Raw genomic sequence first — 12,718 nt, 5'->3', positions numbered from 1 at the left:
AATTGAATTAATAAATAAAACTAGATATGGGTTTTATGAAAACCTTTGGTTAATATGATTTAAAAAGAGAGAAGAAAACTAAATCAGTATCAAAAATGAAAAGGGTAAATAAACCATTAACGAAGAAGAAATTAAAGCAATTGTTAGAAGTCATTTTGCCTAATTATATGCCAATATATTTAACAATTTAAGTGAAATAGAAGAATATATACAAAAATATAAACTGCCCAGTTTAACAGAAGAGGAAGCAAAATATCTAAATAAGCCTATTTTAGAAAAAGAAATTGAGGGGCAGCTAGGTGGCACAGTGGATAGAGCACTGGCCCTGAAGTCAGGAGGACCTGAGTTCAAATCCGGCCTCAGACCAAACATTTGGCACTTACTAGCTGTGTGACCCTGGGCAAGTCACTTAACCCCAACTGCCTAAAAAAAAAAAAAAAGAAAAAAAAAAGAAAGAAATTGAATATGCCATAAATGAGCTTCCTAAGAAAAAAGCATCAAGACCAGATGGCTTTACAAGTGAATTCTATGAAATATTTAAAGATAAACTAATTCCAATATTAAATAAATTATTTGAAATAATAGAAAAAGAAGTTCTGCCAAACTCTTTTTATGAAACAAATGTGGTGCTGATATCTAAACCAGAAAGAACAAAAGCAGAGAAAGAAAATTACACACCAATTTCCCTAATGAATAGTAATGCAAAAATCCTAAATAAAATACTAGCCAGTGAACTATAACAATATATCACTAAGCTTACACATTGTGACCAAGTGGGATTTATACTAGGAATGCAAAGATGATTTTAACATAAGGAAAACTATTAACATAATTGATTAAAACAATAACAAAGTAACAAAAACCATAAATTATATCAACTGATGTAGAAAGTTTCTGACAAAATACAACACTCAAGTATTAAAAATATTGAAAGTATCAGAATAAATGAATTTTTCCTTAAAATGTTAAGAAGTATCTACCCAAAACCATCACCAAGCATTATCTGTAATAGAGATAAGCTAAAGCCTTTCCAATAAGATAAGGAGTGAAACAAGGATGTTCATTATTAATGATATTATTCAATATTGTACTAGAAATGCTAGCAATAGCAATAATAAAAAGAAAGGAAGGAATCAGAACTATTTCTTTTTGCAGATGATATGATGGTATACTTGAAAATTCCTAAAAATTCAACTAAAAAGTTAATTTAAACAATTTTAGCAAAGTAGCAGGATATGGAATAAACCCACATAAATCATCAGCATTTCTATTTATGACCCAACAAAGCCCTGCAAGAAAAGATGAAAAAAGATACCCCATTTGGGGCAGTTAGGTGGCACAGTGGATAGAGCACCCCCTGAAGTCACGAGGACCTGAGTTCAAATCCAGTCTCAGACTAAACAATTGACACTTACTAGCTGTGTGATCCTGGGCAAGTCACTTAACCCCAATTGCCAAAAAAAAACCCAAAAAAACAAAAAAAACCCCACATTTAAAATAACCGTAGATAGTATAAAATACCTGGAAGTGTACCTGCCAAGACAAACCCAGGAACTATAATACCCTTTACATACAAATGGTCAAATTTAAATAACTGAAGAACTATTCATTGTTCAGGAGTGGGCAAAACCAATATAATAAAAATGAAAATTCTACCTAAACTACTTATTCAATGTCATCCCAATTAAATTGCCATTACTGTGACTGATGAAAGATATAACATGGACACAGTGATCAGTACATGGCCAGTCCATAATCTTGTGTTTGGGCATTTACCCACCAACATTGGCTTAACGCCTAAGCTTGAAAATGAGCTCATTACTAATCAGAAACCCCCAAATATCCACCAATCATTAGCAATATGTTTTATAGCTCCACTCCCCTTTGTTTGATTTCTGTAACTACCACTAGGCTTTCCTGGCGTCTTTGCAGGGATCCAACCTGTAGTTTGGCCACTGCCCCAGACTGATGACTATCAGACTCTTGGTAGGGATCTATCATACTGCCCCAATGTAAGTATCCAATTGACTAAACTAGTACCTATAATCAGTCTGGAGTTCTTTGGCCTCTTCCTTTGGTATCAAACTTGGCCCACTGTTTGGAAGGGAAGTACAGAGTTCCCTAGGTGGGGGAATTCCAGACCCTACAGGCACCAATGTTAGAACTGCAATGAAGGAAACAGTTCCTTCTAATGAGAGAGTTGTATGTACAGACTAAACATAAAAAGAAGAAATGCAAGAAAGGACACTAGCAATTGAGAGGATCCAGAAAACGTTAATGTAGAAGGTGGTGCTTGAGTGGCATCTAGAAGGAAGAGGACTCTGAGACAAAAGTGAGGAGGAAGCACATTGATATTTTAAGGATGGCCAATTCAAAGGCCATAATGAATACAGAATATTATGCATGAAGAACAGAGAAAAGCCAGCTTGACTGGCTTTGAGGAATTCAAAGGTAGAGAGATAAGAAATAGAGTGTAATACGTGAAAGACAGAGAGAAGGCCAGTCTGGCTGGACTGTAGTAGAGGACAAGAGGTTGAGTGATGTTAAATGAGTTTGGAAACAGAAGGTATGACAGGTTTGTATAGGACTTAAAAGCTAAACTGAGAAGTTTATATTTGATTTTAGGAAGCTACTGGAGTAGCTATCAAATCAGAGAGTGACATGGTTAGATTTTCACTTAAGGAAAATCACTTCGGCAGCGACATGGCAAAAGACTGGAGTGGGAAGAGGAGGTTTCAATAGTGTGGCCAAGAGGTAATGCAGGCCTGAACTAAGGTGATAGCTGTGTGAGTAGAGACAAGAGGTAGAATGAAAGAAATGTTATCAAGGAAGAAATAACAGACTTTGGCAACTGGCAATAACAGAATTTGGCTATTTATATATGTATGTATGTATGTATGTATGTATGTATGTATGTACATATATATATATATATGTGGCATGAGGGGGAGAGAGGAGTTAAGTATAACATCAAAGTTACAAACCTAGGAGTCTATTAAAAAAAATAGAAGTATCAGACAAAAATAAGGAAATTTGGAAGTGAGGAGTTGGGGGGGTGGGGGTGCCTGGTGAGATTAGTTCAGTTGTCAATTAATAGCATCACAGGTTTAAACCTGGGACCTACCATGTGCAGAACACACTGCTAGCTGCTAGTATCTTGATTCTGCTGGGAGAGACTAGATGTGGGGATACCAGTCAGACGGCTGTATTGTCAGGGGAAAGCTAACAAAGGCCTAAGCTAAGGTGGTAGCCATAGAAAGCGAGTCATGATTAATCACCAGCATATTATATTGAGTTATTTTCTAGAAGCAATAATGAGCTTTTGTGTAAGCTATCCATAGACTCTTAGCTGGTTCTCCCCTTTTACCAACGGAATGCATTTTAAAGATATCTGGTCTAAGTTAGGGTTGTAGTTTGCAGCCACAGAATACTGTATAGAAAAACTAACAGACTTCAATGACTTGAATTCACTAGCACCATGTCACATTAGCACTATGTCACGTGTTGTTTGCTACCTAAAGAGTCACATCACTGGTACCTTGGTAGTTTTATTTTAAGAAATCTGAAGTAGATAAAAGCATCTCACTACAGAAAAATTGAATTACATATTTCCTTATCCTGGCAAAAAACTGTTCAAGTCACATTATGATGAAAATAATTTATGCCTTCCAAAAATTGAGGAAAAGTCTTTCTCTAATTACTCTGTTTAAACATTTTAACTCATTCTTTCTTCTTGGAAAACATAAAAAGTCTTTGCTATCTCACTAAAGTTGTTAAGCAACCTTGACAAAACTAAAAAAACAGGGAAAAAAGATTTTAAAATAATTTCTACATGTATGTGTATACATATAACTTATACACATGTACACATACACATATGTAAATCACAAGTGTAAAATAAGCAACTCAAAATTTAAAAAATAAAATAAAATAAACAACTCATTGGAAGTTGCTCACCTTGCCCTGCTCAATACAAAAGAGTCTTTTACCATTACCACTGGACCCAGCTCTGGACATTCTGAGTCATGGTACTGACCACAGTCTTCACACCCTGTAAACAGACAAACAGATCTCTTCAAAGGCAGCATTCATGGTTAACTATAATTCAACCAGACTGCTAGAAAATCTTAATTAATGCTGTAACAAACTTGTAAGAAGTAGATGCAAAACACACTGCTAGCTGCTGATTGAGGTTACCATGAATGTGAATGAATATTTTTTTTAATGTGAATGAATACTGAGATCACCAAAACAAACAAAACATATGACTCATTTGATTGAGTAAGCCATGTCTTAATATTTCACTCCATAAATATATAATGTCCTCTAAGGAAATGTCTACAAATAATCTGTAGTCATTTCTTTGAAAGTAAGAGCAAATTTATTCCAAAGAGGGGAAATGTAAAATATTTTTCGTGTTTCTGGTGTCACATCGTTTTTCTGAATCAGTGTCTAAAGCATGCAAAGTTCTGTTTGCAGGAAGGATGTAAAAAGTCTGTTATATTAAAACTATTTATACAGTCTTCCCCATTTAGCAACTGAGGCTATTTAAACCTATTATGAGTTTCCTATAGCTTTCCCCGCCCCCTAAAAAAATAACCTGGATATTTAGAAAATATTTTCCCACGTTAAAAAAAATCTACCATAATCTTACATAACCAATAAAGTTCTTTTTTGAAAATAATTTTTTCCAATTACACGCAAAAACAATCTTTAACATTCTTTTAAAAAAATTTGAATTCCAAATTCTCTCTCTCTCTCTCTTCCTCCCTTCCCCCCTCCTTGAGAAGGCAAGTAGTTTGATATAGGTTATATATGTGCAGTCATGCAAAATATTTCCATATCAGTCACAGTGTGGAAGAAAATACTGACCAAAAAAAGCCCACAAGAAAAATAAAATTAAGTTTAAAAAAAAGTAGGCTTTGATATCAATTCAGACTCTATCAGTTTTTCCTCTGGAGATAGTTAGTATTTTTTCATCATAAGCCCTTCAGAAATCTGTTGGATCATTGTATTGCTAAGAATAGCTAAGTCATTCACAGTTGATCACTGTACAATATTGCTGTTACTGAGTACAATGTTCTCCTGGTTCTGCTCACTTCACTTTGTATCAGTTCATATAAGTCTTCCCAGGTTTTTCTGAAAGCATTCTACTTGTCATTTCTTATAGCACAGTAATGTTCCATTACAATCATATACCACAACTTGTTCAGCCATTCCCCAATGGATGGGCATCCCCTCTATTTCCAATTCTTTGCTACTATAAAAAGAGCTGCTATAAATATTTTTGTTTATATAGGTTCTTTTCCTTTGAAGAAAAAAAAAGTTCTTTGTGATATAGACCTAGTAGTGCTGTTGCTGGGTCAAAGTGTATGTATGCTGTTTTATAGCCTTTTGCACATAGTTAAAATTACTCTCCAGAATAGTTGGATCAGTTCACAACTCCACCAACAGTGCATTAGTGCCCATATCCTCTCCAACACTTGTCATTTTCCTTTTCTATCATATTAGCCAATCTGAAAGTTGTGAGGTGGTACCTCAAAGTTGTTTTAATTTGCATTTCTTTACTCAATAGTAATTTAGACCATTTTTTCAAGACCATAGATAGCTTTGGTTTCTTCACCTGAAAACTGCCTGTTCATATACTTTGACCATTTATCAATTGGGGAATGACTTGTATTTGACTCAGTTCTCTATATATTTGAGTAATTTCAATATTCTTTCATGTGATATACTTACAAATAAACATAGTTTCATCACTGCCATCTTCAGCCATTTCTGAAACCTGTCAAAACAAAAAGGAAGGAATCAGTTAATACTGATGAAAATGGCATTTTGAAAGAATCTTTGGGAAGCCTATGCAAATTAGAATGCTTTAAGATTTGTAAAGGACATCTTGGGGAAAAATAGAAACCACAATCGTTTTGCAACATTTTGATGGATTAACAATATAAGTACCCCAACCATCCGGTGGCCTAATAATAATTCATGACTGCTACTGAAAAAGAAACAGAATAAACTATGCAAAGACAGTAAAAAGAGGAAGGTCTGATCTACTGCTATTCACAACTGTTTGTTTTCCTTGGATAAGTGATACCTACAGTCTGGTCTAAATGGTTACCTCGACCCTACAGTTTCATCTAAAGGGACTTCTTTCACAATTGCAAAAAAAAGTATTGGTCACCAGCTCTTGTCCCCTGCCCTTGAACAGGAAATGTCTTCTCATTCTGATAATAAACCCTATCAGTGGCATGGTAAATATTTCTCTAGAAGCTTCCTCCTTTTCTCCCTTGAAAGATTTCCCTTTTCTCTACCCATGCCTCTGCTGTGAAAGGTGTCATTTATCTGTCCTAAATTGCCAGAAAATCCTGTTGATTGTTTACTTAAAGCTTGTGTGAAAAGTTATAAAAACTAAATCTGTACTCTAGGATGTTAAAGCAGCTATCAGCAGTTGTCTTAGCATACTAATACTTTTCTTCACTTTTAATTTGGCCTCCTCTCTGACCTAAGTCATTCATTGGACCTTGTACTGGTATAGAAAATTCTCCAACATACTTTACAAATATTATTTTCACAACATCCCTGCGAGGCAGGCGCTGTGATTATCTGCATTTTATAGATGAGGCAGGCAGAAGTTGAATGCTAAGTCAAGACTCAAACTTACACCTTCCTGCCTCCAGGTCCAGTGCTAGTATTGTATTAGATTTTGTCCACACTCAACTCCTTTCCAAATAAACAAGGTTCTCACATTTTAAAAAATTTATTCATTTATCTATTTTGTTTGTTGTTCAGTCATGTTTGACTTTTTGTGACCTCATTTGGGATTTTCTTGGCAAAGGTGCTGGAGTGATTTGCCATTTCCTACTCTAGCTCATTTTACAGATGAGGAAACTGAGGCAGTCAGGGTTAAGTGACTTGCCCAAGGTCACACAACTAGTAAGCGTCTGAGGCCAGATTTGAACTCAGTCTTTCTGATTACAGGTCTGATACTCTATCCACTGCACCACCTAGTTGCCCCTATTTATTTTATAGCCATTTATTTTTTCTATCTCTGCCCCCCTAACTGAACAATTAAAAAAAATTTTTTTTATATGGACAGTCCACCAAAAAAAATTCCATATTGTCTGAAAATGTATGGCTTCAATCATTCCTTGAAGTGTGATGAGATTTTTTTAATCACAATTTTCAGATCAAAGAATTCCTAAATATCTCTTCTTGACCATTTTTCCACTTCAGTCATTTTTTAATATTATATTCTTGTATTTTGTTTTTTTCAATCTTTTAAGACTTCCTGTTGTCTCACTGAGACATTTCCTGTTTTGCCCATTTAAATTTTCAGAGCATTTAGTACTTGGGTGGCTAATGTAGTTTACACTATTCTTTTCTAACTGCTACATTTTCAACCTTTACTGACGTGTTTACAGGGGATCTGAGCTACTGAAGTTCCCATCTGCTCCCAGATCTCAATTCTCCTTGTCCCTCTCTCCTCCCTAGCCTTGCATTGTTTCTTTTCTTTCATTTCTTCCAAGTACTCTTATAATCCTTATGACCAGGACATTTTTTTTCCCTCCCTGAATCTCGTAAGCCAGCATTTAATGGGGGTTGTTCTCTTCCTCAGGGTTTACCCCCTAGACTGCATGCAGTCCAAGGTATTTCCTCATAGTAGTAGGCTTTTTTTCTTTGGCTTGCTCAAAACCGGGAGGCTTGTGTCTAGATCACCAGGCCCTACCTGGACCTGAATGTAGTAGACAAACTTTGGTCCTTTCTTCTGGAATTGTTTGGCCTTGTTTTTTGCTGTGGTTCAGACCTAGATTGCCTAGATGTAAACTTGGACTTAGATGCTGTTCAGGGCTCCATTTCTACTGTAGCCAGGGCTCTAGGAGGAACTGAGGCTGAGGCTTTTTTCTTCAGTTGCTCCAAGGACTCCCCAAGGCCACCTTCATAATGTGTTCAACTCAGGCCCTTTGCAGGGCTCTTCTCCCCCTTTCTCTTGCTGCAGAGCTCAACTATTTCTATAGTGCTCTACAGCTAGGCTACAACTGAGCTGTGCTCTGCCTGGGGCTCCTTGATGAGATCTTAGCAAACGGCTACACTCAAGGGCTGGGCTGTGCCTAGGAGGGCCTTATTCTTGCTACATGACCCATCCTGCATTATGTTCCATCTGGGGTCCTTCTCCCATCCCACTGGGGCTGGGCTCAGGGGCTACTTTAGCCCTGAGCTCTATCTACGACCTCCCTCTTGTCACAGGCTCCAGGGCAGCCCTCATGAGTTAGACTCTGCTTGGGGCCCTTACCTTCCTGCTCCTGGGGTCTAGGGATGCTCTCAAACTGGGCTCCCAGTATGGGATCACCTCAAGCCTTGGGGCCCTTCACCCAAGGCTTGCCCTATATCTATCCTACACTGGACTCTTCTTGGAGTCTACCTCCAGTTGCCCCACAGTTGTTTTGCTCTACAGAACTACCCTAACTTATCTACCTCCAAGTGTCTCCAGGATCCTAGTGTTCCTTCTGTGTAGGACTGGGCTAGGTAATGTAGTTTACACTATTCTTTTCCAACTGCTGCATTTTCAATCTTTACTGAGGTGTTTACAGAGGATCTGAGCTACTGAAGTTCCCAACACACTACCATCTTCCTACAATTCCCCCATTTTATCTCTTTACAACCTTGAGTTCATATCATTATTAATTTTTAATAAAACAATTAATTTGAATTTTTAAAATAATTTAAAATTTTATAATATTTTATATATTATATAATAGTATATATATATATATGTAAAAAAAATTAAAAATACTGCAAACTTTGAGTAGAAGGTGTTCTTAATCTATAAAAACATGACATTTTACCATAATCCAACTGAAGCACAGTATAGTAAAAAGACATGAAATCAGAGAATGTGGATTCAAATTTTGGATTTGCTACTTGTAGAAAAGTGACCAAGTCACTTTACTTCTCTAGGTCTCTGTTTCCTCATTTGTAAAATAAAGGGTTTAGTCCAGAAAATGGGTTTATGACTTTTTTTGTGTCATGGTTCTCCCCCCTGCCCTCCAGTAGTCTATGGATTCAAGTTACGTACTCTTTCCAAGAACAATGTTTTTCTTTTCTTTTCTTTTTTTTTTCCTAGGCAATGGGGGTTAAGTGACTTGCCAAGGGTCACACAGCTAGTGTCAAGTATCTGAGGCTGGATTTGAACTCAGGTCCTCCTGACTCTAGGGTCAATGTTTTATCCACTGCGCCACCTCGCTGCCCCAAGAATAATGTTTTTAAATGAATAAAACACAAAGGACTACAAAGGAAACAAATTATATTGAAGCAAAGATAGACTTTTATTTTACTATCCCATATCTAAAGACCTTTCCAGATATAAATGTTATCATGATGACCTACATCAATTGCCATTTATAAAGTAATCATCATAAAAATTATTGAAATATGAAAATGTATCTGCAATTCCATTAATTTGGATGTTCCCTGTACAACATAGATCATAAGCAATCAATGGCTGTTCAACCCCAAGAAGACAAAGGTCTTCCTTGCTTTCTCCTGACATCTTCAGTGTACAGGTTGAGCACTCACGCTTATCACTTGTTCCCACGTCATGATTATCTTGTTTGTCTTTTTTGGTCATACATTTCCCCAATGACATCCTTTATTCCAATTCTCATGTAAAGTTTCATTAAAGTAAATAAGAAAGTAGAGAACAGTCAAAATGGTAGAGTAGGAGGTAGCCAGAGCTCCTAGACAGCCATTCCACAAAGATCTAGAAAAAGCAACAGATAGATACAAAAATCCAAGAAAAAAAAATCAGTGAGTCACTTTTCTAAACTAAATGGGCATAAGGAAACAAAGTTCTGTGGACCCCAGGGAAAGCACGACAAGCCTTGTAGCACAAGAACTGAACAAGGACCTGCTAGTGGCTGTTAACAGAGCAAGAAGAGGTCCCAGATAAGGCCCAGAAGAGCCTGAGCTTGTGGGCAAAGGTTCCAACTACCCGTTCTGTTGTTCATACCCCAGAGCTGTATCATAGACTCAGAAAAGACTAAGGTAGGGACCTATGCATGAAGACAGTGGTCAAGAGCAAGGAAAGGGCAGAGGTGAGTAAGAAACAAATATGGAAACAGAAAACAGATATGGGACTGAACCAGGAGCCGAAAGGGATATCTTGGATCCGGATCCAGTCAATTCTGAAGCCTGCAGTGAAATAAACAGGGCAGGAAGCCAAGATCAAAGAAGTACCTGCAGTTTTGCCACTCTGAACCTGCAGATGGCTTACAGTGGCTAAGTTTTAGTCTACTGGAACTCCAGTCAGGGGCAAGCCTACAATTGTGTTGTTCAGAATCAAACTCAGGTCAAGAACTTGCAGAGTTCACACCAGGAAGACTTTGGGATCAAATGACTGATGCTCCTGAGATCCTTGAATAACCCCACTTTCAAAACACTAAGGAAGTGTTTTGACCAGATGAGGTCATTATGGCTGAAGCACTATATTTAATGGAGGCCCATATGCAAGATAATGAGAGGGAAATCAACCCTAAGAAAATCCATGGTCCAATCTGCTCAGTCAAGTTTGAGGATATACAGGGCTTGAGGAAAACCCAGAGGATTCAGAGAACAGTTCCAAATAAACTGAATGACCCCTGATCAATGCATTCCCACAATCTATGAAGGAAGCCCAGAGTTTTATTGGACTCTTCAGGGCTTTAGAGAACCCACATTCTCCATCTGGGTATCCTGATGGCCATCATTTACTGTATCAGCTGCAAATCTACCTCTTATATGTGGCCCATCATAGGCCACAGCCCTGCAAGCAGGCTGTCCAGCAGTCTCATTCCATTATGATGCTGCAAGGCCACATTTCTGTAGGTCTCTGTCTATAAAGATCAGCCTGAGTGGAGCCTTTGGCAGGCACAAAATGGTGGCCAGAATAAGCAACCATTAGGTTTCTGGAGCTACAAGTTTTCTGAAGCACTCACCTGTTCCTGGGCCCCAGTTGCTACTTGAACAAATGATTCAAAGTCACATAACCACCCTTTGCTCAGAGTTTCCTGTCATGGATTGGATGAAGTCAGATGATCTATCCATCTCCCTGGGTCTCCTGCCTGATTTGCAACATCCCTTGGGACGAGGAGAAATGCCATTCCATGTAGAGGAGATTCATGTTCAGGGATGTGTTTGATGAAAAAGCCTCTAGCTTGTGACACTGTGATTCTATAATCCATTTGGATTCTAAACAAGCATCATCTCAACAGTGGCAGATACCTTTGGGAAGTGAATACATACACAGTGGTTTTATCTCTATGGTTGCATTTATCACAGTCTTGTATGATCATAACATACTAACAGAAGACACCTAGTGAACACAGAGGCTTTTAGGTTTAATTTTGCTCTATTATAATTATAAATAATATCTAATATGAAATTAAAAACAAAAAAAAGCTGGATCCTCAAAAAAAAAAACCCTCATTTGATCCACCTTTCCTTGCTATTTTACAAGATCTCTCCTCCCTTCTTGGGCTAATCTCTTTAAGAAGGTCATCTACAAGTGGTGACTCTACTTCCTTTATTCTCACTCTCTTCTTAATAATTTTCTACAATCTGGCTTTTGATCTCAATTTTATTTTATTTTTTTAAAGCACAGGGGCTTTTTTTGATTTCAAATTCCCTGTCTTTCCATACTCCCTCTTCCAATCACTGAAGAGAAAGAAAAAAAAAAACCTCATTATAAATATGTATAGTCATATGAAACTAATTTCCAAATCACCCATGTTCATTAAAAAAAAAAGCAACAAAGGAGAAAAAAATACATTCAATCTGTAATTTGAGTCCATTAATTCTTTATCTGGAAGCAGACAGAATGTTTCATGAGTCCTTTGAAATTACAGTGGGTCACTATACTGATCAGAGTTACTAAATCTTTCATAGTTGATTATCTTTATAAAATTGTTGTGTTTTCCTGGTCCTAATCACTTTGTATCTGTTCATACCGGCATTCCCAGGTTTTTCTAAAACCATCTCCTGCATCATTTTTTACAACACAACAGTATTCCATCCCACACATATAAAAATTTGTTCAGCCATTCCCTAATAGGGGAGAAGCAACAGCTACAGTTTCCAATTCTTTGCCACCACAAAAATGGCTTCTACAACTGTTTTTATACATGAGTCCTTTTCCCCTTTCTTTGATCTCATTAGAATAGAGACTTAGTAGTGATATCACTGGGTCAAAAGGTTAAGTACAGTTTAATAGCATTTTGGGCTTAGCTCCAAATTGCTTTACAGAAAGGCTGGATTAGTACATACTTCCACCAGCAGTCTACCTATTTTCACACATCCCCTCCAGCATTTCATTTTCCTTTTCTCTCACGTTAGTTAATCCGATTAGTGTGAGGTGGTACCTTTATCAGAGAAATTATTTAAAAGGTTTTCCCTTTTTCCTGATGATCTACTAATTATAACTGCACTGGTTTTGTTGATGCAAAATCTTTTTAATTTTATGTAATCAAAATTATCCATTTTACTTCCTGTGGATCTCTCTTATTTGGTCATGAACTCTTCCCCTATCCAAAGACGTGACAGATAATTTCTTACCAGCTCCACTAATTTGCTTATGATATTATCCTTTATATAGAAATCATGCACCATTTGGAACTCATATGGTATGAGATGTTAGTTTATGCCTAGACTCTGCCAGACTGCTTTCCAGTTTTTGTCAAATAGC

At 37.1% G+C, this 12,718-nt stretch overlaps 1 protein-coding gene across 3 annotated transcripts in view; it reads right to left on the bottom strand.

Moving 5' to 3' along the window:
- Positions 1-12,718, bottom strand: part of PRDM15 (PR/SET domain 15) — a 178,280-nt gene that overhangs the window by 126,250 nt on the left and 39,312 nt on the right. For all 3 annotated transcript variants that reach the window (XR_013482842.1, XM_078146478.1, XM_020976245.2), the window contains exons 2-3: positions 5,740-5,785; positions 3,958-4,051 (exon numbers count right to left, since the gene is read on the bottom strand). Coding sequence is in view for 2 of the 3 variants with exons in the window: in XM_078146478.1 (XP_078002604.1) it covers positions 3,958-4,051; positions 5,740-5,776 (131 nt within the window). In the remaining variant the exon portion in view is untranslated. The remainder of the gene's footprint in view (positions 1-3,957; positions 4,052-5,739; positions 5,786-12,718) is intronic.

This window comes from Phascolarctos cinereus, unplaced genomic scaffold (assembly GCF_003287225.1).
Source record: "Phascolarctos cinereus isolate Bilbo 61053 unplaced genomic scaffold, phaCin_HiC Scaffold_726;HRSCAF=1367, whole genome shotgun sequence".
NCBI classification, from domain to species: domain Eukaryota; kingdom Metazoa; phylum Chordata; class Mammalia; order Diprotodontia; family Phascolarctidae; genus Phascolarctos; species Phascolarctos cinereus.
This window is presented reverse-complemented; position numbering and strand designations above follow the sequence as displayed.